Below are 27227 nucleotides of genomic sequence, written 5' to 3' on the forward strand. Positions count from 1 at the left end.
CAACTTCCACAGTCCCACTATTACTGTACCCAACAATTCATGGCTTACTGTGTTTAGACTCATAAAATGTGAGTGGCACAGAGTAGTATTATAGACTTTGACAAATGGGAAACTAAGATCTAGATTTTCAAGGGACAGTGGACATCTAGCTGCCTCTGAAGTCAATGGGAATGATGTACCTAGAGACCACAGGGCGGCTGGACAGAGAGACCCAAAAGTATGCTTAAAAAGCCACATGAGTATGTACCAGATAAAACCAGATCAGCTTAATCTGCCTCAAGGGCAAACAGCAAGAAAGTAAGCCCCCCATGGTCATTAGATATGTATCAGATTTACTGGTAAATGCAAAAGTGCATGAAACCACATAAACTCTTTATTGTTACCCATGGCAGAATAATGGTCAGGCTCAGGTGATGAAATACAGCTTGGTTAAGCAAGTTGCCCAAAAACCTCACAGGTGGTCTCTGATAGACATGGCCTGCAGCAACTTCAGGAGTTTCGTGTGGGGAGATGTAGTTTGAATTCCCTCTTCAGCTACTGTTTCTATCACTTTTCCCTTCCTCCCACTCTATCAGCCATCCTTAGCCTTGCTTGCTCTAGCTAACAAAAGTTAGCATGCACCACCCACATGATTTACATGGCTTCTCCCTTTCAAACCCAGGTTGGATGAGCAGAACATCAGGACCACAGACTGTCCCTTGCCTCTGTTCTGGTACCTGTCATGTGAATATGGTGGGTTCAGGGCTGTATCACCATGTCTATGTCATATGACCGCAAGTACACATGCCGACTTTAGGAGGCTCTAATAGGAGGGGAAGAGAAGGAGGGGGCTATAGCACATGTCAGTCTCCTGGTAAATCTGTGCCTACAGTGTGCATGGTGGGTTTCGTGCCCTTCTGTGGTGTTTCACTCAGTTTCACCAACTTTTGATTTTGAGAATGAGTTAGGTTTTCCATCCCTTGGCTACTGAAACAAGGGCTTTTGCAGAATAGAAACATTAATTTCTGTAACTCCTCTCCATCTGATCTATTCTGACTGCAAGATTTCCAGGGACAGAAACTATTTGTCACTGTCTCCGGACAGGCTCAGCACGAGTCTCAGGTTTGGACAGTAGCTTCCACGTGTGATATGACACCATGAAAAAAGGAACCTATATAATTAAGTGCTTCTTTAAGAAACCTTGTTCCATTGCAGTGTTTGTGCAAACTATTTCCATTTTGTTCCTGTATACTTTGAAGTTTCTCTTCCAAATTAGAAAAAATCATCCAGAACTATAACTCCTTTGGGCGTGCACCTGCAAACACACAAACTCGCATACGTGCCTTTGAATAGCTTGTTGCTTGCTCATGAACACAAAACAGATTTTTGTTCCTACCAGAAAAGAACACTATACATCATAACATACCTAAGAAGCAACTTAAGCTGTCATCAGCAAAAACATCTGCTCCCAGTACTCATCCCAGTGACTTCAGACACAGGGAGAAGCTGTTGAATGGGCTCTGAAACATTTTGGGAAAGGGAGAGTGAAGGATTCAAATGGATGACAAAAAAGGAACAGTATCAGAATATGCTTCAGAGCTGAGGGCAGAGACACCTTTTGGGGCCCTCCTTAGGCAGTTCCCACTGAAAACAATGCCATTTTCTACTGGAGTAACTAGGAAGGGGAATGCAGTACCCGCAGACTAGTAAGAAAAACATTCTGATCATCCTGATGGGAGCAGGGGAGATACTTCTCCAAAAGAAACAGCTGGCTGCAAATGGCAAATAGTTTCTCTCTCTTCAAAGGTTACCGTTTGGACCCTGCAGGATGCCAGAGAAGTTGCTGGAGTCCCACTGAAAATGACATTTCTTCTTGTCCATAAAAAGGGTCATGAGAGCACTGTTAGGGCTTCCTTTCTCCACAGCCACAGAGCCTCCATTTTTACAGGGGGAAAAAAGAAAGGGACAAAGAGAGGGAGTAATTGGCAAAATACAATAAGCTGCTGAGTGCCGGAGGGGAGCTGAGTCAGATGTAAATTTGGAAGTTTATGGACTGGCTTCCTTGCCAATTTGTGATGGAGGAAAGGGAAGGGGGATGAAGGAGAAAAGGGAGGAAAGGTTTTGCAGAACAGTAAATCTCCATCTTTTTTGTTTACTACATGGGTGGTGAAAATTGCAGAGGAAAGTCATTTGTAAAAAAAGATGATGGCTAAGGATGTTGAGCAAGGGAAAGCTTAAGAATATGTGTGACCTAGTGGTTTGAGGCCCACAGCTAAGTTAACAAGGCTTTAGACCACTGCAAGAGGCAATTGCAACAGCCAATAACAGGTCAGGCAGATGAAAAGGCTATTAGAAAACAAGAATACAACAAAAGGAAGATATTGTTGATACATGCACTGATGGGAAGACTTCACTCATTCACAAATTGAGGGGCAAATCCAAAGAGAAATGCTAAGACCCTTGTGCCATCCAGTGGAGTAGCAGGCATCCAGTAATGCTGAGGATTTCACCATAGCACTGAGGCTGATATTTGCAAGCTGATGACACCCTCTACCCCAATGCTCATATAGCCCATACCAGCATGGGGTATGTCTGCTTGAGCCACAGACATGCTGTATGGGGAGGAAGAGGTACTGTGGTGCTTCACTCAGGGCTAGTTATCTTTGCCCCTGGAATCTGAGGTAATAAGCTGAGAGATATTTCAGGTTTTTTGCCCAGCAGAGTGTTTTATCTTTTAGTCACAATCACGTTAGGCCCACCTGGTGGGCAGGACCTTTTGGGTCTGCAGGGAGATATAGTCCTCCAGTTAGAGCCTTGCACAGAGAAAACAATCCATAGTGGCTGAACCCCACTGCCAGCATCATGAAGAGGGCAGGGAGACAATGCAACCCCATCCCTGTGCCTTAAAGTAATGAAGTTCTGATCTGCCCAGGTCTACCACCCAGCTCTGTCCTCCAGTGCTTTCTAGACTCTTGACAGTCTCATAAACTTTGCCTTATGAGGCTACTCCAGTTCGTGTTGGCAGGAATCATCCCCTAAATCCTTCCTGCTTTCTTCCTACTTCCATGAAGTAGAACAGAACTTCAAAGGGAGAGACATGACATCATACATATCTATGCCAATCTAACATTACTGAGGGAACCCAAATGGGAGTCTCCACTCCCAAATACAGCTCCAAAGCCTGTTTCCAGTGTCTGGGAGAAAAAAAACCCGCAAAAAAACAAAAAAACAAAAAAAAAACCCAAAGAGGATGTAGCAGGTACCACAGTTGTTGTTTAGACCCCAGTGAATCAGATGCATTTGTACCACAATTATTTGTTCTAACCTGTCTTGGAAATCCCATATATATATACACACAAATGCATAAACATACACTTCTCCAAGTAATGGGCACAATACCTGCTCTAGGTCTGCTGCTGTTCTTTTATTTTCTCCTGTGGCATCTTGATATGGTAAAATGAAGAGTTCGGCAGATGTGGGCAAACCGGGGAGCACTGCGACCAGAATATGCTTGCTTGAAATACCTGTTGCCTGATACATAGACAATTAATGAACAGATAAACAGTGGGGATGGCACTGAATGCTGACAGCTTTTTTGCTAAGGCATCACAGTACTTATACAAATGATGTAGGGTATATCTGGTACAACAGGGAGAATCTTGTTAAAATCCACTGCAGGTAAAAAGTCAGGGATTAATAATTTCCTGATCTAAGTTATTTTACCATGTTCTCCAGTAAAATATGCAGGGTCCTAAGGCAACAGTGATAATCAGACATACCAAAAGGAGCTCCTAAATAACAGTTGCATATGGTACAATTTGCTTTGTCTAAATTTAGCTATTTTAAAGTTATCTGACCATCCCAAGTTAGTCCCTGAGGTTCTTCATTTAGTCAATGGTAAGAAGCAGAATGTTAAAGGGCAAGGTATGTGGGCAGAATTGCACTCTAGAGGTGTGATTAGCCAAAACATCTTAAAGGCCTTGTGGAGACTCAGGAAGAGATAAGATGATGAATCTTTTGAATCCCAAAAGCCAAACAAATTCTTATAGTTCACATCCTGGGTCAACTCCACAAGTTAATGAGGACCATTTTTTTTTCCTTTAGGTGTTAAAGATTGTATTAATCTGCAAAGTTTTAGTTTTTTGTCTTGTTGGCTGAAAACCTTAAGCAACCAGTTTAAACCCAAATCACCCTTCAACACAAATTAGGCAAAATTCAGAAAGAAGTACCCCACAGGCATCACTACCAGGGTCATCTCTGGTCATGGGTTTCAGCTGCTGTTACCATGACATTACACAATCAAGATTGTGGAGTTATTCTCCAGAAAAGGAGCTAGTTTGGCCTTCAGGAAGTTTTGTGAGCCAAAAGAAGGAGAAACATAGTTGGCTGAACCTTCCTCCATTGCCTCTTTGTGTTGTGGATTACCCAGCAAATGCATTTAAATCTGAAGGTTTTGATTTAAATCTTAAGTTTCCAAGTGCTGAATTTAGTAGGTCACTTTTAAAAGAAAAAAAAAAGTGCCCTCAGATATGAGGGCAGACTACAGCAGCTGGATGCAGCACAGAGATTCCCCTGCAGTCAGGACTTGCAACCCTCTCAGACGTTAATTGGACTTAAAACTCATGAATTCTTCTCCCTTGTAGTTCTGGAGCAACTGCTCGTTGGAGGAAATGAAGGACAGAGGACAAGGAGTCAGTGAAACTGATTACAAATCACCATTATCTGAGCTAATTCTGTGGCTACCCCATGCGTGACTGCTGACAGCCCAGGGAATACCCTGTGGAACTAGGAAAAGGGAACCCTTCCCCTCCACTGCACGCCAAGGAAAAGCACAGGGTTTTGTTGCTGTTGGTTTTTTTAATGTGGATTTAGAAAAAAACCTGTAACAATATAAAGGTCTCATATATTCTTTCCAAGTACTCTGTGAAGCCAGGGCTTGCATTATTTGTGCTTGCCTAACAGGTTGTTATAAGGTGTCAGGAAAAAGACACAGTATTGCCAGTTAATGGGAAGTCTTCATTTTCTAAGGCTGGGAATTATTTTTTTTGTCTGGAAGTTTTCGGCTGATCCACTCAGTTCATTCTTGTCTTCTTCATCGAAAGTGAGAAAAAACAATGATGTGAGCAAATAATTATGATCATAATACAAAACAGGATATTTTGTGATAATCTGAAATTATCCCTACTTAGAGAGAATATCAGATTTTAGTAGAGAACTAGGATTTCTTATGCAGAATTTTTATGCAAGTCTATGGTACTCTGTAATAAGAATGTAATACCTTAATAAAAGTTCATAGCTTTTAGCACAGCTATAATTTCCTATTGAATTATTTAGTTATTCAACCCATTTTTATACAGTTTACTTAATTGCTGTAGAAATCTATTGGGTTTATCTTTAAATTTTACAGGAACTTCTCACAAAGGCTTGTTTAAGGTGAATCACTTAGCTATATAAAGAGGTATAATTAGCTATCAATTTTTTTTTTTTTTAACTCAAACAACAAAAAGGCTCTTTGTATTTTCACTGCTCTGCTTTTGGAATGTAGCCTTGGTATTGTAGTTTTATAATCCTTTTTTTATGGCTTGATTTTGTTTTATTGAGTTGTTTATATTCTGAAAATTCATCCTGAACATAAATGGATCCTTGAACACCTGATACAGACATAAATAAGTCAGAAGAACAAGCTCCAAAAAATGTGCTTTTTTTTTTTTTCCTTTCCTCCTCTCCTCCTGTCTTTAGAGGAAATTGATGAAAAAAAATCTCAGAAACAATCCAGACAACTTTGTGTGTACCTGATCAGTGCACAATGTCTTTCCAGTCTTTTTGCACAGATGATGCCACAAATGAATAGGCTTGCTAATAACATCTACCAGCCTTGTATCCTTTCAAAATCTGAGTATCTTTATTTTAAAAAAAGCGGAAACCTTGTTTCAAACAGTTCCCTTCATTATTTTTCTGCTGAGCTGAGAAATATTCCACATAATCCACTGTCATTAAAAAGAATAAACTGAAGGCTGACTCTGAACACCAGATTGTCATAGGATGGGATAATTTTGCCCGTCTAAAATTTAGGATTCTAGCCTCAAACACTAGTCTAGTCTCCTTTTATAGTTGGTAGAAAGAGAGAGACACCTTGAGAGAATTGCTGATCCAGTCCTAATGTAAGCAGAAAGCAGAAATTAGAACCATTGTAACACAGGTTATGCACATTGCTTACCTTCACCAGAGCTCTCTTGACTACTCTACTGACGTCCCTTCTCCACTCTGGGATATCTGGATTGTAGTCATCCAGGTTCAGAGAGAATGATAACCGCAGGGACTGAAATTGCTCTGCAGATACAATGACATGGTGGTGAGTAAAGACTGTGAAATGCCTTAGCGCCAAACAAGTGGGCAGAACCTAGTGAAACCTGCTGCAGACCATGTTTTGCTTAATCAATCTGCAGGTGATGCACAGACTGTCAGAGAATCCAGCAGTGTGTCTGAGAGATTCACTGGGAGATTTGGAGAATCTGAGAGATTCACAGCTCGAGTGTCACGGAACCGAAAACGGTGATCAGTCCTTACTTTAACAGATGAATAGCACTGGAAAGGGAGCTGTGTTGGGAATGTAATTGAAATGCTACCTTAATCTTGACTTCTGAAGCAGGCAAGCCCTGTGAAAGAAGCTGTGATTGTACTCGCATAGACATGCCCCAAACACTTGAAATCTTAACTGGAAAGAGACAGGGATAAAAGTGGGGAGAGGACTAGCCTTGGAAAACGTACTTCTTAATCTCTGTTGCTGTTAACAGAGATGGCCACACTGATCACTAAGACCACGTGCTTAGTATAAACAGCTAAAACTGGTATTCCCAGTGGTTCTTAGACTACATCTACACTATATGATATTTGTGTGCCCTAACTGCTTCTGAGGCCTGAGTACAATATCAAATCAGTACAGATTTCTGTACAGAACTGTACAGCGTTGACTAATCTGTCAAGCTAAGCAGCTTTTGCATGAGTTAAGAGGCCTCTACTGGCCAAGAAGGGGGAAAATCAGCTCGTGAAACAACCTAACATTTTGACAATCCTGTAGGATGACCAAATAGTGATAGAGCAGAGGCAGAGGGCTCTGGGAAGGAGATCAATGTTCTGCAGTCATCTCAGTCTGGACTAATGTCAGTCAGTGGTCTTCAGAGATGTTATGCTGAACTGATAACACTGGAACTGAGCTTATAATCTCACTCAAAGCATCCTGGGAGAAAGACCTCATGTTGCTTTCAGCTAACCGGGCTCTCTAGCTCTTGACTATGGAGAATCCTATATGAAATGAAGGGGGAAGAGCTCACCATACACAGCAATAGTCTTTGTATCCTGAAGAATGGTGTTTCCTGCTGAGACCTGAACGGTGATGGTGTTCATCCCTTCCACAGAAAATGTGAATGTGATGCTCCCTTCCAATGTGATCAGTGGCTGAAAATATATCAGAAAAGAATAAGTTAATTTGGCTGGAAAGGAAAAGTAAAAATGAGTTTGGCTCTCTAGCCTATTGGGATGGTTTGGGGAGTCAGTTCCAGCTTGGAAACTTAAGACAGAAGGCATCCTGTGACATGGAAGCCTATTTTCTGGAGCGGACCCAGGGATCCAGATAGGGACGTCCTCCTGAAGCTCAAAGTAAGGTGCTATAATTTCCGAAGGAGCTAAGTTTTAAGATCCCAGTATTTCCTTCCCACTTAGCATGCTGGCTGTTCTGGAGCCCATGTTAAAGTGTCCATCTTTGCTGCACTCCCCAGAGAGGCCCAGATCCTAATATGAGGGCCTGCAAGACTCGCTGCTCAGGTGTCACACTCCTTTCCCAGATCTAGCTGTCAGTGATTTGTTTAAGGTCGCTCAAGGAGGTTGTAACAGAATGAGGAGGCAAATTAAGACTTCTCAGCTGTTCTCCCATGTTATCCTTAGACATGGAGAAGTCATTTTTGGAAAGTGATGGTATTTAGAGAGGGGACAGGTCTCCTCAGCTTGCTTCGCTGTGCCAACCAGTTTATCAGAGTTGTGTCCCCTTTTAGCAGTCTCTGCCCTAACTTCTGGTTTTGCTTATTAATGAACTCTGGGCGAGATCTTCAAAGCACCCAGTATTAAGTCAAACTCAGTTCCTGTTGTAGTCTTGTAGTAAAACTCTTACTTCAATGAGAACAGAGTTAGACCAACTCTGATCACTTATGAGCTTAGCAGATCAAAGGGAAGGTTGAAAGGTGACAATCACAGCCTGTAAGTACCTCTAGGGGGAGATGATTTCTGATAGTACAGAGAGTTCTTTAATCTACACACAAAGGCATAACAAGATCCAACAGCTTGAAACCGAAGCTAGATAAATTCAGACTACAAACATAGTGCATGTGTTTAATGCTCAGGATAATTAGCTGTGGGGAAATAGTTGGGGGAGAGGGTAAGAAAGAGAAGCAGTGAATTCTCCATCATCTGAGGGAAATTATTAACGCAGAAGAACAAAACCAGAAAGTCAGGTTCTGTCTTAATCACAAAGAGTTAAATAAAGCAGAAAGCACTATGAAACCCTCTGACCTGCATTATACAGAAGATAACCATGTGTGGCTGAAGGTCCCTCTTGGCTCTACAAAATCCATGAGAATCTCTCCCCCCAGAAACTGATTAGGGTCTCTGGGTACTTCAGCCACAAAGATATGTAAAATAACAGTTATAATGCCTGTGCAGATTTACCAACACTGCAAGCATACAGGCAGCAGAATGTGGTGCATGCTGTTCTCATATCTGAGCAGAGCCAGAGGCAGGGAGGTGTGTTGGGAACCATTTTATCCACCAATAGCCCATGATAATAAGGTCTTCTTGCACATGTGGTTTAGCACAGAGTGTGGGGGCTCAGGATTTGGCTCAGCATATTTAAGGGGAGGCACAGAACTGATGGCGGTCTCTTCCCTTGTTAGTCACCAGAGAAATGAGTTTTAAACTCTAGGGCTATGTCAAGTCAGTTCCAGATATAAAAAAAACTTCTGTTTGAAAGGTTAATTTCCTAAAAAAACCCTAAAACCCCCAAGTTTTTTTGTTGTTGTTATTGAAGAAGGGAGGGTGGGGAAAAACATACTAGAAACTCTTCCAGATTTTGGTTCACTATGTTCACCTTGGATATAAATGCAGGGAGAAAGCTATGGGCAATTTGCATGAAATGGCGATAAACCTTACAGCTAAGTCACAGCAACAAACACAAAGCAGTTCTTACATATCAGTGTTGGTACGTCAAAGAATCATTAGTCTCTCAGTCCCTGGTTTATAATTTTCTTGTGTGTGTGACTATTTAGAAGCACTCCCAGACCCCTCTTTCCCTCCCTCCTCAGTCAGAGAGCTCCTCTAGGATTATTTTGATCTCAGCCCATAGGGAATACAAACCTCCGTGTTGTTCCCAAACCACCAGACATAAGTAAGTGTTCCCACTTGGCTTGGCCACAGTACTGCCGTGGCGTTGACCTCCTTGTTCTTTGTGGTGACGAATGGGAGAGATAAGTGAACATGCTCCAAGGGGCCTGCAGAGACAGAAGCAGCAGGTGAGTCCTCCCTCTGTCTGAAATGTCAGCCTGGGGGAGAAGGGAACTGAGGGGACATCCATTGGTTTAGGGGAGAGAAGTCCTCCAAATTGCTGTGGGGCATGATAGTTAATATTTCGGCTTGGTGCCATTTCTACAGAGGCAAGCTTAAATCTGTTCCTCATAGAACAAGAGCTACCCCTGTACCTGGAGCTGAAAAACTTGGACTCTCTACTGCATGAACGTCATATACTCAGAGACTTTATATACAACTTAAACAATAGGGGAAGAGCCCTGTTATGTGAATACAGCCTTCACCAGGCAGACATAAGAATGTGCAGGACAAATGGCTTCAGTGGACATGAAGCATCTCTGCTGATGCAAACTGCTATAATTTGGTGAACTTCAGCAGCGGTGTATCTATTTATATCAGCTGAAACTCTGTCTGAAGGCAGCTATTCACTGAGTGCCTTCATTTTAATGTTACCTTATACTCGTCCCTTTTCCTCAATAAACTCTCTTATTTCTTTAGTATAAACAGAACATAATTCATTCAGACAAGTGACATTATGCCCAGGGTTACACATTTTCTATCTTCTGGAGACAGATGGGCCTTTGCTGCTACATCTTGTCCTATAGATTATTTTTTAAAATGTGTTCTGACTGTTCACTTAGAGAACAAAACAATTGCCCTGAGAGTGACAGAGAAAGAAAAAGAAAGAAACCCCAGGTGACATGGGAACATGGTTTCTTAAACAAATTAAGGCCACATCTACATGTCCTACATCTGCAAGCTCCCCAGTGATGAGAAGCAGAGACCACAGCTTGCAAGGATCGATTGCATTGTCCATATGGAGTTAAGATACATTGCTAGAGGATCTTATATATTTCATGAGAGGATTTTTCAGGACATATCCCATGCATGTATCACCACTTAGACCTTGCTTTTCAACCTAAAGGAACACCACACATTTGGAGCAAGCAGTCTGTACCCCTATACAGCACACATAGGCAGAGAGAGAGACATATGGAAAAATTATCCCAGATCAGACTGTATAAACAATGGCAGTATAAACAAGGACCAGTGTTCCTGACTCGTTACTGAAAGGCAGCTTTCTCTGGGATGTAGACACAGCTGCTGCTTAACCTGACGCAGCCCAATTAAGAGTTATCCATGATCAGACTAACCAAAGCCTGCTATAGACCAGACCGTAGTTCATTTTTCCTTTTATAATCAGCAGTCAATGCTCTTGAAAATTCATGGGAAGCCAGAATTTCACCCTAATGTTTTTAATGGCATTCCCCTGCTCAGACACATTTCCGTGACCGGGCCGGGCCTGCTCTCGGAAAGATCCCAAGACCTGACAAACAGCAGCTTCCCAGGTTAAATATTTTGCAGCTCTGGTATCCTTTGGGATATTTGCCAAATGCCCAATGTCAGCACAGCCCTCTAAAGGAATAAATTTCCTAACACCGGATGCGGTGACAGCAGTGACAATGGAGCCCATGTAAAGTCTAATGCACTCCAACATAACTGCACAGCTGCTCTGAATACGTCTCAAATGATCTTGCACTGCAGAGAGTGCCCAGCACCTCCTTGGACCTCCACCATATGCCGGCTAGGAAAGAGCATGAAAGAATGGCTCAAGCAAGCCAATTTCGCTTGAGTATTTCTGTGCACATAGCTGATGGGTTGTGGTGGACTGGTGGCCAGGTGCCCACCAGAGCTGCTCTATCACTCCCTCTCCTCAAATGGACAGGGGAGAGAAAATATAATGAAAGGTTCGTGGGTCGAGGTAAGGACAGGGAAAGATCATTCACCAATTAATGTCATGGGCAAAACAGACTTAAGGAAATTAGTTTAATTTATTACCAATCAAATCAGAGTAGGATAATGAGAAATAAAACCAGATCTTAAAAACACCTTCCCCAACCCCTCCCTTCTTCCCGGGCTTAACTTTACTCCCAAATTCTCCCCCTCCTCCCCCCCAGTGGTGCAGGGGGATGGGGAATGGGGGTTGCAGTCAGTTCATCACACGTTGTTTCTGCCACTCCTTCCTCCTCACGGGGAGGACTCCTCACACTCTTCCCCTGCTCCAGCATGGGGTCCCTCCCACGGGAGACAGTCCTCCATGAATTTCTCCAATGTGAGTCCTTCCCATGGGATGCAGTTCTTCATGAACTGCTCCAGCGTGGGTCCCTTCCACAAGGTGCAGTCCTTCAGGAACAGACTGCTCCAGTGTGGGTCCCCCACAGAGTCACAGCCTCCTTCAGGCATCCACCTGCTCCGGCGTGGGGTCTTCCACAGGCTGCAGGTGGCTGTCTGCTCCACTGTTAACCTCCACGGGCTGCAGGGGGACAGCCTGCCTCACCATGATCTTCACCGTGGGCTGCAGGGTAATCTCTGCTCCAGTGCCTGGAGCACCTCCTCCCCCTCCTTCTTGGTGTCTGCAGAGTTGTTTCTCTCACATATTCTCACTCCTCTCTCTGGCTGCAATTGCACAGTTTTTTTCCCCTTCTTAAATATGTTATCATAGAGGTGCTACCACCATCGCTGATGGGCTCAGCCTTGGCCAGTGGCGGGTCCATCTTGGAGCCAGCTGGCATTGGCTCTATCGGACACAGGGGAAGCTTCTAGCAGCTTCTCACAGAAGCCACCTCTGTAGCCCCCCCACTACCAAAACCTTGCCACGCACACCCAATACGTGGGTCAAAGTGGCTGAAATGCTGAACTATTATCTGGCCAGCAGATGGGGATAGCTCACTCTGGATAGGCTCTTAGCTTGGTAGGAGACTGCTTCCTCCCAGCTAAGTTTGAAAAGAATTCAAGAGAATTAATTTCTGAGCTTCATGCAGAGCCATGGAGACTACAGACCTTCACCTGCCCCAGGAAAAAAAACTGTGTACAAGCCCCAGAGAAGAGAAAGGGAGAAGCTTTTCAAAAGGTTTGCTTAGGCAGGTGATATTCTGAAGCATTCAGACGAATGCTTAACTGACTTTTCAGGGGAAATTTTTGACCTGTCAGGACAGTTCAGAGACAGCCTGTTGGCTGGAGAAGCAGTTAATATACAATTTATTTTCTATACACCCCAAAATGCTCCTGCCTCACAATAACCTGCATTTCCGGATCCCTGGACCAAGTGCAGCAAAGGCACTGCTACTGTGCACTGGCCCCATGGCTGCAGCAGGGTAAGAAGGGCACCGGGTGGAGGCTTTACTCTGATCTTTGAGATCATAAGCACCGTGGTTCAGTGCCTGCAGTTTTCCCCTCAGCAAGGCTGCTGGCCGCTGGTAGGGAAGGGTGTTGAAAAGCCCAGATCTGGCTGCACACACTCATGTAAATCAACCCTGTAACAAGGGGTCACCCAGTTAGTAGCCCTTCCTAAAACTCTCTGGATGTTCAGGCTGCACACTGCTTTTCTGTGGATCTTAGCAATACAGTGTGTGGGTCTATTGTAAGGACAGGTATTTTTACAAAACTCCCCAAAGGCCAAGCTCATACATCCCAAGCAGAATACTCAGCAGAGAGCTGAGTGGCAATGCAAGCATTTAAATAGGATTTAGAAGCTTTTTTGGATCTGGGTGTTAGGTTCTGGAGGGGACTGGATTTACTGTACATCTCTGTCCTCAGCAAATCTATTGCTAGTCTGAGTGGCACCATGCTCGGTCTGCAACCCGTTTTGAAGTCCCTAATTCTTGTCATGTAGAGAAAGGTGAGACATGTCCCTTACAGCTGTCACTTCTCCAGGGGGTCAGGTGTGTATAATCTGGGCCTGGCTGCAATGATCACTCAGTATTTAAGTCCCATGCTGGCATTACCTACACACAACACAGAAACATACACTATCAGCTGCTAAGTCACATGAACTTACTCACTGTTTCTTGTACTGCTAAAACAATCAAAATAGTTCTTAAGCCTTCAATGTGTCAAGAAAACGGATTAAAACAGCTATAAGCCAGAAAGCCACTATGAGTGAGAGTGAAGGCTGGACACCTGCCTTCTCCTCCCATTTTGTGGTTGTTGCATGAGAAAGCAGTTGCTGCTTCATGTGGCCTCATTACTTTGCAGATAGGCTGAGGGTTTGCAATGGTCCCCATGGAATCGTCTCTTGTCAAACAGCGAATGATTACAAAACCTGCTCGCATGAGGCTGTCAGAGCCTCCTGTGAAATATCAACCACCAAAACACTTCTCCATTTGTTTCCAATGACCTTTACAAAGAGTAAAAAAAAAAAAAAAAAAGATGACGGCTCCTGTTGAGCTGACTTTCATAACCAGCAGCAGTGGGAGGGGGATTTCTGCATTCAGAGCCTGCAGCAGCTCCCGTGATAATTACCCAAGCACACACAGGGAGGCAAACTAGAATATGACTCCAGAACCGAAGAAATTACACAGAAGTGTATAAAAGTCTATTCTGAGCCGAGGTCCTTTTCTCTACCCTACTTAGGGTGATACTTAAATAACTAAAAAAAATAAATTAATCGGTAGTCACCTAAAAGCTGAGAATTTACCTTGATGCACCAGTGCCTCAGCACAGAAGTGGTATAGGCTAAGCCCTCAAATCAAAACCCTGCACTTCACAATAAGCTAATTTATGCGTACAGTTACTTTTGCAAGGTATTATGATTTTTTGAAACACGTGGTGTGCTGAAGGATTACGTGACATAAAAGTTTGCCACAGACCGGGATCTATCAGGTTAGGGAATCATAAATGGTACACTATGATCATGAACCAAAGGTCTTTTTGAAGGGAGGCATTCAGGGAGATATTTGCTCCTGCTTCTCTAGTGCTGCCTCATAAACCTCCTACTTCCCACAGCTATACCTCCCACTGCTCCCATCCGTTGATATGACGGTGCACCATTAAAGAGCTGCCCTCTTCCCCTGAAGAGGCAGCTGCTTTTATCCTGTATGAAGTAACTCCAAAACTAGAGTTAAATTATATTGAATGTGCTAAATTATCTAGACGATATGTGGAGTTAATTTGGTAGAGGGTAAGTGGTATTTCTGTAATCATAACTTTAAGTTTTGGAATTTCCTTTTTTTCAGTTAATCTAGCACAGAGGCACACAGTTGAAAACATAAATAATTGACAAAAAAAACCCCATTGTATAAAGAAAACGATAGCCCCGAACAAAATCCATTAGGGATGTTACAAAATTTCAATAATAGGTTGACCCTTTGGGTTCATAACCATGCGCTAGAATAAATATGAAAGAACACATTGCTGGTTTTATGCAAGGACTTGAGAAATATTTCAGTTGTAAACCAGAGACAGCTGAAGTATAAAAAGGTTAAAAAGAACAGCAGAAAAGCAATGTGAAGATAATATTTTTTCTTGTAATACTCTTTAACACCAAGATTTTGGTTCCTATGACAACAGAAAGACTGAAATGCACTGGTTTCCATCCCAGATGTGGTTGTATTTCATTAGAGGGCAAAACAGATGTACAAAGTAAAAGTCAAGGCTTTTAAAAGTGATTAAAGATCCTGGATGTCTTTGTTTTTCTGGAAGTGAAAACATGCTAATGAAGGTGCATTTCAGAAAGGGCTGGACACTCCTTTGTGGTGTCCCAAATTAGACTACCCAAAATTAAAGGCTGAACATGGTTTAAAAAGCAAATGTCACTATTGCCTGTGGCCCCTCTCAGTCTGGAGTCCTCTGCTGGAGGACAGACAAACACTTATCATAGCCCATCACTCTGCTCCCAGCTGCAAAGCCCCAGATGTCATCTCTAAGGACAAGTAATAATTTTTTAAAGAACGACAGAAGCTAACAATGAGTATGAACATACATACACGTTACATGCAGGTAGAGGACAGCGTTGTCAGATCCCAGGCTGTTTTCCACCAGCACGGTCACTCGGAATATGCCCACATTCTGGTAGATGTGCTTGATCCCATCTTCTGTTGAGCTGAGATTGGCATACGACACAGCGATGCCGTCTCCAAAATCCACCTGAATGAGGGATCTCTGGAGGTCTCCCTGTGGTGATAGAATAGAGAAAGGGTCAGAATAGACTCTGCTGTTTTTGAGAAAGGCTGGATCGGTGGGGTGACCTAGACCACAACTGGAGGACAGTCACAAGGTCTGATGTTACCAGAGGAAAGGTGGTCACTTCACCAACTTGCTCAGTAGTCAGCGGAGAGAAAGTGACCCCCCCTCTTGAGGTTGACTCAGCTGCACGTTGAAGAAGGTGTCCTCCAAGGTGTGTGCTGTAGCCCTGCTTTCCTAATCACCAGGGGACTAGGGGATCTTCTGGAAAATATACTGGCTCCTTCCCCTGGGTTTCCTTATAGTGAAGAGCAGGGCTGTAGTGTGGAATGGTGCTCATCTCAGCAAGCGCTCAGGACATGGGTAGCTATTGAGATTGCCTCAGGAGTCTTTGGAACGCCCCACATTGTGAGCTTCTGTATTTAAAACCATAAAAAGCAGAAAGATAAAACTGAGAAGTCCTCAGGGAAGGGTCAACTATATTGAAGTCGTGGGGTGTCAAAAGAACCGCTTCAGCCTCACATGATAATGACAGCTTACAGCAGCTTATGACTTGCTCAGTGCCTGATTTAAAATGAGCTGGATTTGTATTTATTTCAGAACAGCTACCAATACTACTGACACTAAGTGGGACCCTTTGTGCCTGCCTCAGAAGGGAAGGGCTAATGAAGAGCTGACTAAACTCTTCTCCTCCTGCCTAGAGATAGTCCCAGCAGAGTGGGTTTGTGGTATAATTCAGACTGCCACTTTGTGACGTTAGTCTCCTGGGCTGCTAATCTAGCACGTTTCAGAATTATTACAATAAATTACAATAAATAAATAAATGAAAATCACAGTTGGGAAACAAAAAAACAAACAAAAAACCCCACCACAAACCAAAAGCCAAGGATATCAGGGATCTGCTAATGTGAAACAATCTTAAGACAGGTTTTAATCTTCCACTCCTGAAACTGAATTCCAGCTTGGTGTATGCAGCTTCATCAAACTGAGCGTCAGAGTCATCCAGCCCTAAAAGGCTTTTAAAACCCAAAAGAGGGGAGTGATGTAATTTCCTTATTCTGCTTTACAGACGAAAAGCAATTTTTTTTCTTGCAAGCCTGTTTAAAAGACAAAGGAGTCACACTTGTATACAAAAAAATCACTATAATCTATGTCTTACACACTAGAAACACCTGTAAGATTTCTCATATCTTGAGGCAGTGATATGCCTATGGTAAGGGCAGTTTCTGACAGCCGAATAGTTCCACAGCCTACACTGACCTATATAACAACTGTGGCTGCTATAGATCCTCTCCCTTTCAGGTAAGATGCAGTACATTGTCTTAACTTTAAGCATTCCTGCTCCTTTTGAAAGTCCCCCTCAGTGGCTCTGCATGATGCTTATGCTGGGTAGGTTCATGCTTGCTGACTGTTGCCATGGAGCAGCTCACTCCACAGCCTGGCGTGCTGAAGCAGCTGTCACTGTCTGGAAGAATGCCGGTAAATTAATAGCTGAGGGCAGTTCATAAAATTGGCTGAAAGGACATTTAATTTACTTTGGTTTGGTTTCCTTTTCCTTTTTTTTGTTGTTTTTCGTTTTTTTTTTTTCTTTTCCCTTGAGAGAGAAACAGTCCTGTGGATGCCCAACTGGAATGAAAGGTACCCATGTAAACAGTTGACATCAGGCAGGATTCCACATCAGAAAGGGAAATGCGTGTGTGTGAGTATGGGAGGGAATTGTAACATAAGCTTTATATTCCTCATGTTCTCTCAGTCTTTTTATAACTTGTTGTGAAGGCATAAACAGTGGAGGCTTGCCTGAATGGAAAGCAGGAGGAGCAGAGCTATACCTGGGGATGGCAAGAGAGACAAATTTTTCCAGATGCTCTGTTTTTATAGGCTGAAGTTGTAGTCCTTACACTGCCCTGGCACCCTGCTGGAAGTTCAGTTTCTTCCAAATGGATGAGACAAAAATAACTGCGTCGCTCTGTTCTAGAGGATCCCAGACTGAAGGTGTGGCAGGGGAAAGACATCCCCTGACAGAGGCACATGTCTGGAGATTCATACAGATACCTCATGCCATCTCCCTCCTGGTGTCTTGAAGGTACAGACAGCAACTCCCTGTTCTCCTCTTGAGAGCACCAGCAAGGGAAAAGGACCCCTGAGGTGCTGAGACATTAGTGAGAAGGCCAACGTGAATATCCCTTTAGAAAGAAACACGGGGATCTTGCATGTTAACCCAGCTGCAGGTTGCCCTTGGATAGTTCTTAACTAAGTTTCTCTTAGCGATTAACTTGGTAACATCTGGAGCTTTCAATGACATATTGTCAAACCTGAGAAAGGTGCTTGAGCAATGCAAACTACTAAGGCCTCCATTCAGCAAAGCTCTTGGCACCTGCTTACGTTCTTTGAGACACAAATCACTGAGGCAAGGGCTCCTACCTGTGTTACACAGAGGATCAAACTAGGGGGATCATGCCAGTCCTCATGAAGGAACATTCCTCATTAGGAACACAGGTGATGGTCTTGAGTACAGAATTATGTCCTTTGTTGAGCTGAGTTACGTGAAAGAAGATGTACCGTTTCAAACATGATGCAGTGGCTTGAGCACTCCTGACTGTTTGACCAAGCCAACAAAAGGCATCAAATGGGATATGCCTCCACAGACAGAAGTGAGTGTACATGAGCTCCTCAGCTCTGAACCCTTTCCAGAGGGGGAATATAGTCTCTCAAGCATGGTGCTGGACTCAGATCAAAGACAGAGATCTCTGAAGTACCCTTAGAGGCTCTCCCAGTTCCCCTAGGTCCATCATCACTAGGGTTTTAGTCATCTTTTGTTACTAAAAAAGAGATGATGTCTTCAAACATTTTTCAGTAAAGCCATACTGCTGGGACAAAAGCTGTTCACATGGTTAAAACTGCACCACTATAGTGACCCTGCTGGCTTTATCATCTCTGAGTATATTTGAGGTCATGCAGTTGAAGCACATTTCAGGTTGAGGTATATTCCTCTGCGTATTTGAGGTAGCAGAGTAAGATGAAAAGGGTGACAGCATTTTAGAACAGCCCTGATTCTGCAAGTGTCAGAATTTTTGCTATAATGAGTGTTTTTCCTCTTGTCTTCATTTTCTCCATAGCCATGAAACCCATGGTGTCTACAGGTGCTGCCAGGGAAGGGAGCCATTTCTAAGGCATGCAAGATTTAGATTTCAACTTTTCTTCCAAATTCCCTAGGGAGAAAAGATGCTGACAGAAACATCTGAAAATCTAATTGGAGAAGAGCTTCAGCTGCTGTTCCCCCAGTCTTTTTCATTTGTCTTGGCCTTTCCTGTTTTGTTTTAAAACCCTTTGAACTGGAAATACATTTTCCATTCAGTAAGATCCAGGTTATAACAATCCTCTGAAAATGCCACATTTTGAAAAGCTGACATTTAAAATTCTAGCTTAGGACGGGAGAGAAAAGAGTCAGGAAAACAAAGAGTCTGTGTTTTGACTTGTTCTAATGTTTTATCTGTGCCAGGTAAGAGCACGGGTAGTATAAGACAGGAAGAGAAAGCAGGTGCGCCAAAATCAAAACATTTCCCATACAGCCCACACCTGATCTACATGAACTCCAGCTGTCTGTGTCTCAGGCAGCTCTCCAGAGCCATTTGCAAGTGGCTGCTTTACCAAGAGAAGTTTTGTTTTGCAACAATTTGACGCATATACATACATCTTGCAAAAATCTCTCCTGTTGCTTTTTCCAGCTTCTCCTTGTCATTTTGACAAGTCTAATACTACATGATAGGGGTTTTCTGAAGCTTTTAGCTTGATTAAGGGAGACACAAAACTCCCTGCCTTACTTCTGTAGCCACAGCGAAGCACTTGGATGCAATCAGCACTGAGCTATCTTTGGGCAGCCTTTCTGGCCTTCATTGCAAGAGGTGTTTAATGCCAGTGCTCTTAGGCATCAAGGGAGAAATTTGCCAGGTTGGCTGCTTGTGGTGATATCTCTGCATTCAGCTCCTGTATTTTAAACACACTAAGCTAGTCAGCAACCAATTACAATAACTGAAAAAATGAAAGTACTTTTGATGGATTTTTTTTTTACCTTGTACTAGGTATATGCAATATGCACAAGCTTGGATATAACCTGAAGAAGTACACTGCAATCTTGATAAAGGCTTTAGTCCAGCCAAAGTCTTTAGCGTATGCTGAACTTCAAGCACGAATACTCCTTTTAGCCTGAAAAGAAGCCCTAGGAATTGACAACAAGTTTCCCAAGGCCCCATAGTATGCTCTTCACCTATACAACCTTTGATACTAAAATGTAAATCAGAAATTTACTGTTTTCTAAGGGATTTTCTCATTAAACGTCTAGGGGGTTTCCAAGCATAAATAAAAGATTCCCCTCCCTCCTTCCCCTCCCCGCCCCCAAGCCAAATGCACATTTTTCCTGTATCTTGCCAAAAGAATAAAAGTCTAGAGTGTACACAAGACCTGGATGCTTCCAAAAAACTGTGTGATGCTTCCAGCCTCAGGGTATATCAAGAAACAGCCCATACAGTTTGCAACAATATTTTTTACTTTTTGATTACTTTTATGCAGCTCTCAGTATTTTGGTGCATGTGAGACCTACCTAGCAGGATTCTCTCTCAAACACTCCCTCTGAATCTTGCCCAGAAGGCTGTAATAATGAATTTTTCCTTATTGAGTGCCAGTATTTGTATCTAAATGGAATTATTAAAACAATGAAACACAGTTCAAGGTTTTTAATTTTGGTTCCCATGTTTCAGATTTAATTTTTAAGTCTTCAATTATGCACCGACTTGTGCGTCTTCCTTACAGATGTTGATAATGGATTTAATTATCCTTTGCAAGAGAGATGCTGCTGTTGTTGGACTGTCTTCATGGATTAATGTTTTGTGCTTTCTTTAGATTAACCCTTTTCCCTCTTTGGCATTTTCCTGTCACCATCAGAAAACGTCCATCAAAGATATTTCCATTGCAACTGAACATTTACGCATGGGATACCTTTAGTCTAGGTCTGTTTAAAGCATATGCTTAATTTTAAACAGAAATTCCAGTCCAACTTGATCAAGTACTGAAAAATATGCTTTTGTGTGTAAATTCCTGCTTTCAGTGAGATGCTCTTAACTTTTTAAAATCAGAAACTGAATAGAAATGTGTCTTTTATCAGAGCAAATAGCTTGATACTTTTCACATGTGCTTCTTTTTCTACACCAAAACATTAATTGTATTAATCAAATCATTCATTCTGACTGCCAGTTGTACCAGCTCGACTCAGCTATGAGCTTTTTCTACAGGACTAGATCTTTTGTGCTCCACAGGAATCAATAAGTACAGCCTCTCAGGATTATTCAGAATAATTCAACTTATGTGACTGGAGGTGCATTAGAAGACTGTAGCGCTGTGTGTCATCATGAAGGTGAGGTCAACTTTCACACATTTTCATGGAATTTCAGCAGTGAATTTAAAAATGCATGAAAGGCTCTGATTTCTCCCAACCAGCTTGTCATCATGAGTAACACAGAAAACGCAATTATAATTCAGATGTCAGTGGCATGGGGGAGGGGATGTACTGATCTTTCATCTGTGTGTTATTAACAGGAATGTGGTGGTGTTACTAAGATAAGCAGCCATGATTCAGCATGTGCGTTGAAAGTTAGGATGAAGGTTTCATATTTTTGTAATCATTACTAACTAACTTGTGATATCAAAAGAGGGAACACAGTAGGATACCACAAAAAAATACAGACTATGCTTTTAAGTACTACTAGCTTTGCATCTTTAATTTGGGTACATGAACAGTCAAAACAATCCTAATGCTAAGCTTATCTCCAGAGACTTCAGCTGAGTTGAATTCTGAATTGCACCAAATGACAGTGCTGAGGTGGGAAATGCTAATGGTATTGTCCCCCTCAGCAGGGTCCCCAAGCTCATTAAATGTACCTGAGATACAACGCACCTTGTACAGCCATATATTAACATTGTCATTACAGAAAACCATAGTCTTTAGGAAATTCAGGGCTCCATTTGTATATTCACATGGTAAGAGAGAGTTGTCTGGCCTTATGAGCACTAAGCACAAAAATGAAAACTATGGAAGGCATCAGGGAGAAAGCAAAGCTCTATTTTCAAATGTGGGAATAAAAAAACAGACAGGTTAAGTTTCTTACTCAAGGTCAAGCAGAAAGAGCTCAGAGTGTGGTTCAGGAATTAGTTCAGATTGCCTGAATTCTAGACCATGGCCTGAACTGTAGGAACAAATGAGCTTTCCCCACACATTAGTCTAATCCAAGCATCATATAACAGCACAAGTAGTCAAAAGCAAGCCAAAATCTACTCCCAGTGGAGTGACTTTGTCAAGTGAGAACTGAGGCAGACCTGGAATGTCAAAGACTTTTGGCTGTCACTTTATCGAGACAAAAAATAAATTAAAGGAGGCACTTTCTCTGTGAATTATCTGTAATGAAACAGCCAAAGCCCTGAACCTTTCCGCCCTGAATGTCTTTACCATCCATTTCCTCAGCAAAGATGTATGAGCAATCAGATGAAACAAGTTTGAAAGCCATTGTGCTGAATAGCGTTGTTCTGGAGGCTGCAGCTTTCAGTGTCTCTGCTGAAGCAGTACAGCAAGCACAAGTGTCTGATGTTCATACAAATAACTCAAACACACAAATAACAATTGGGTTTGTGATAGGCAAGAGACCTACATGACCATGTGATGAGGAAGGCACGCAGAAACAACACCCACTTAATAAAATTCCTCTATTTTCTACAACAGAGCAGCAAAATATGTCAGGGACATTGGATTGAAGAACTTCAGTAGGAAAATGTCTTTGTAATTTTTGGGTTTGGGTTTCTTTTGTTGCTGTGCAAAAATGAAGTAAGGATTCAGGTTGTTTAGGCTGAGAAACAACTCTGTTGTTGAACACTGCAGTGTGAGAGGTACCAGCCATGGGTCTGTGCATACAGCCCTGGCCAGGGCAAAGGATTAACCTTTAAACTGGCAGCATTTTGAGGCAATAGGAAAATTTGCTTTTAAGCATAACTAGTTTTCTCCTGTGCTGCCATTTATTGACAGAGATGCTGTTGCTATCCTCTTAGCTCAATGGAAATTTAAGAGCAAAATTACCAGTGTAAGTAAGTATTGTGCTCTGCTTATTAAAAACTTCCATAATGCTTCATACAATGGGACGTATGCGAATTATAAAAGGAAATATTGATGCTTCCTGGCTGTTGTCACCCAGTAAGAATATCATGATGATTACACACAGATTAATAGTAGAACTAACCTGGACAAACCTTTCCAATAATAGGACCAAAGATATTAAGTGCAAGGTGACTTTGCAAAAAGTTTTTAAGAAGTTATACAGAAACCCTAAAAGGTGACAGGAAAATTAGACCACTTTGGAAAGCATTCTTACATTCAGATCATTTAAATATGAGTTGTTGGTTGTTTTTGCTTTTAATGATATTTATATGCTGCCAGATATAAATGCTTCACAGGAAAATTTCATGTGAGTCAGGGTTAGAGAAACTGGGCCAGAATCCCAGCTCTCAGAAATCAGCAATGCTCTACACACTGCTGGTTTTTGTGCCTGCCCCCTCTTCACTTGCACAGACTTCAGTGATTATTTTCCTTTTGTGTTTTCTTCAATAGCAGAACACTTCTGAATGCCTTGTCTTTGTATTTCTCTTCAGATATCTTTTACTGACATTGTGTCATTGTCAGAATGACACAGTCCCGGCCCTCAGCATCACCACAGGCACAAGCAGGCTCTACAAGAAACCCCTGCGCTGTAGTTCCTGCCCCTGAATCCCACACCTGAGTGAAAACAGTTTTTTACTGCTGCCATTTACCTCTCCCTCCCCTCTTAGCAAACGCCTCCACTACAGAGATGCAGTGACTTTTCAGGGCCTCCAGTGAGCCTGCCTCTGCAGTTTGTTCTTCTTTTCAGACACCACTGGGTCCTTAGATGGAGCAGAAAACCCTAGAAAGATAACAGGAGTACAAATCTCAAACGAACTCTCGTACCTTGGCTCACCAGCTTCTTATCGTTTTTTTTTCCTGCAGGTCAAGTGGAATAGGCATGAAAAAAGAGAGCCGGGAGGCTGCAGTGTATGGAGCAGCTCTGCAGATCTGAAGGCTTCAAACAAACTGTCTCGGAGGGATACAGGAGATGTTAAGATGCAAAGGGACTACAACATAAGCAAAGGCCGCTGTTTTTTTCCATCCTAAAAGATATTAACTGTGACACAGGCTAAAGGAAGAGTCCCCACCAGGGTCAAGAACTTAAAAATACTGACCACCACTCCAGGGGGCAAGGGTTGAATAGGACACACTTTCTTCATATACCATGGGGAAAAACTGCATGTGCATACACAGATATATCCAGCCCTTTTCAACTTGCTTGATGCCTTCTCTTCAGCAAAAATGGAGTGGCGCAGATTTTGTGGATGCTGAACATCCTGGATTGTACTATGCTGTATACCTGTGCTGGGGAGAGCTAAACAGAAAATGGCAAGTTCTTGTTTTGTGATACCTCTGCCTTGTTTGCAAGGGAAAGAAACTTCCTTTTGAGAAATGGGGTTGGACTAAACAATCTCCAGAGATCCCTTCCAAGCTCAATTATTCTGTGATTCTGTGAAATCAATATCTATTCCATAAAAGGGTGGTTGTTCTTTTGCTGGGTTGTTTAACTTTTCTAGTGAGTGGTGTGATTTTTGTTACTGAAACAGTTAATTCAGTAAATGCTTTAGTGTATATACAGTTATGCTGCTATAACCACAGTTTATTCTCCTATAGCTTGCATATAGCTGGGCAAATTTTCTTCTTTGTTGAATATTTCTTTTGCTGCAACAGCAGTCCAAAGTCATTGTCAGATTGGGTCAAATTCACCCAAAAGTTTTGTTGGTTGCTCTGTAAACTCTTTATATTGACAAATCTAGGAGCAGGAGGTCAAGATTCATCTAGCAGGGAGAGTAATCAGAAAGGCTGGGGGTTGATCAATATTGTTTCAGCCCTCAGAGCAATTCCTAACCTCTTCCTTATCAGATATACTGAAAGAAGGCCCCCCTTTAAGATCTCCACAGAAGCTGACTCACTCATCAAAACATACTTTATGTACTCCCTGATACACAGCATGAGGAAGACTCCATCTCCTAATGGAGAAGGTGTTGCTTTCAGACTCTGGTGAATACTGAAGCAGGGTTATCAAAAAAGATCAGAATCAACAGAAAAGACAGAACAATTCACAGGAGATCCCTGTATAACAGAGTGGTCAGGGCATTCTTACAGCATATGTGAATTCAAATGCTCAGAGCAGGACGAGCAGGACATTTGCCCTGAGTTTCCCACACTGTGGGTGTGGGAATTGTCTCTCCCTCTGACTATTGGCATAATTCTTGGATAGTTTTGTGACTGAATTCTCAGATTACCCATCTCCTTCTCTCAGTCTGTTTCAAAACTTTGCTGAGAGTAGAAAGGCGATGCAATGAACACTTTTTTGGGGGTATATAACAACATCTTTCTTGATTTTTTTTTTTTTTTTAAAGCCTGGAGACTTTGAATCTTGTTTTGGACTTTTTATTCTTCATCTTTAAACACAGAAATCAATAATTTATCCAGCTGAAACTGTATGTTTATACTGTTATGACAGCATCTACAATAGCAATGTTGTGTGACTGTCACTACTGAAATAAAGTGACCACATTGTGGAGAAAATGAACATTCAGGTCAAACAACTGCTTCAGGTTAGATATGATTTATTATATGTTATTGCCTTTACAAATCAGGACACCTGTTTACTGGGGAAAGCATCAATAATAGAGATGTAAAAACCCCAACACACCCCCTACAAAACTCAGCTCCAGAGGTCATCCTCATTTCTCTTTCCCCACTACAGATGACATTTACTATGGAGAGACCCAGAAGTAATTTCCATGAATACTCTAATTAAGGGATGTACATTGTACCCTAGTGTAAAAGCATAGCTGTTTTAGGTTTTATTGGCTAGCTACACAGGAAAAAGGGTAGAAAGTTAAAGAAATCAAATTGGATTAGGGAAAAAGAGAAAATAGCTACTTCGTGAATGTTATTGTTTGGGAGCCTACAATTAAACATAGATGAAGAAGTGCTGAGGAATAAAAACAGGTGAAAAGTTTTTAAACATATTTTCTAAGGATTCAGAAATGGAGGGAGCAGAACAGTGAAATACCAAGTTAAGTTACAGATGTAACAAAAACACAAGCTCTGATCAGAGTCTGAATCAGCTTCACATTTGCAATCAATTTCAGACTTAATGCTGCTGATGACATCTTGAGATTTCATCCACAAACGCCTAAACAATAGGTACCAACTTGTGTGACAGGGACAGATCTGCACATGTACTTTTAGCCATGTTTGGTTGAAAGACAGTGGCAAGTAAAAATGGAAATTCAGTTTCAAACACAGCAAGAGGTCAAAAGCACAGGTAAGGTTGGGGATTAGGATTCAAACCTGCACTCTCCAGTTCTACTGTGAAATTCCCAAACCAAACCAGTTCCCAGTTTTTATCAACTTCTCCCAGCAACACAACACACTTTCAGTCTTATAATCTCCATACATCATCCATTACCTTTTTGAGCATACACCACCCCAGCTACATCGTGGAGCTGACTGACTTTATTCCACACCCTCTTGGTTTACCTCTTTACCATTTTACAAACTTTGTCTGGCATGAATCAGACTCAAATACACCCATGGGGCCTGGGATGCAACATAAAAATAGAGCCTACCTCTTCCAGCTGCACCAGGAAAGTGACATTGTGTCCTTGCTCGGCTGTCAGTTTGCCGTCAGATGTGATTATGCGAAGGCCCTGGGGGGCTTTGCCAGGACATTGCTGTGGTTTTGCTGTGTACCGTTCTCTCACACCATCCGTGCAGTTATTAGAAACAACTTTCCGGTATCTGCAAAGGAAAAGAGAAATCTGTGCAAGATGCTGACAGGAAGCATAACAGGGTTAACTGGGAACAGGGAGGCATTTCTGAGGTTTCTTTAGACCAAGGAGATTGGAAGAAAACAGATTCCCAAATATATTTTAGCATTTGTCTCAGCCACGCATTCCCCATGTGCCTAACATACAAGTAGTCAATACTGTTGTTAATGGCATGTAACATTTTCCTGCATAGCACGCCTATATACCACGTATTAATAAATTGCCTAAAACATAAAATTATATGATGATCTATGTTACATGTTAAATAACTATAAAGTTATAAATAAATGATATACACATACAGTATGGAATTGTATTCAATTATTATACTGTTAGGCATAGTTTAACAGCTTTTCTCACATGCTCTCCACTTCTCATCAGTTGTGAGGCAACTCTCTCTAAAGATGCAACCCTCGACAGCTACAAAAATAAGAGAGTTGAAGAAAAAAGCAAATTCTGCCTATCTTTGAGTGTACAAAATGCCAAAACACAGTTTGGGTTCCTGTGTTTGCTTTAATCACTTGCATCAGAAATGAAATTTGGGGTCAGTATCTTAACTTAAACTACATCTTCTACTGACTTCAAAAGGGCCAAAGAATAATCAGCATTCAGGCTAGCTACCCATCTATTACTTCAGTTCACATATACATCAATTTCATCTCTTTCCTCTAATTTGTTTTCCACCATTTCTGCCTCACCTGATCCTACATGATTTTAAGAGGAGTCTTTTCAGAGACTTTAATGATTTGGCCTTT

The 27227-nt window shown here is 42.1% G+C and overlaps 1 protein-coding gene across 2 annotated transcripts in view; it reads right to left on the reverse strand.

The window, feature by feature from the left end:
• SORCS1 (sortilin related VPS10 domain containing receptor 1) overlaps positions 1–27227 on the reverse strand; it is a 312215-nt gene that overhangs the window by 15505 nt on the left and 269483 nt on the right. For both annotated transcript variants that reach the window (XM_076338969.1, XM_076338970.1), the window contains exons 18-23: positions 26272–26443; positions 15315–15501; positions 9382–9515; positions 7311–7434; positions 6197–6309; positions 3379–3510 (exon numbers count right to left, since the gene is read on the reverse strand). In XM_076338969.1, the coding sequence (XP_076195084.1) occupies positions 3379–3510; positions 6197–6309; positions 7311–7434; positions 9382–9515; positions 15315–15501; positions 26272–26443 (862 nt within the window). The remainder of the gene's footprint in view (positions 1–3378; positions 3511–6196; positions 6310–7310; positions 7435–9381; positions 9516–15314; positions 15502–26271; positions 26444–27227) is intronic.

Source organism: Aptenodytes patagonicus, chromosome 5, assembly GCF_965638725.1.
Source record: "Aptenodytes patagonicus chromosome 5, bAptPat1.pri.cur, whole genome shotgun sequence".
NCBI classification, from domain to species: domain Eukaryota; kingdom Metazoa; phylum Chordata; class Aves; order Sphenisciformes; family Spheniscidae; genus Aptenodytes; species Aptenodytes patagonicus.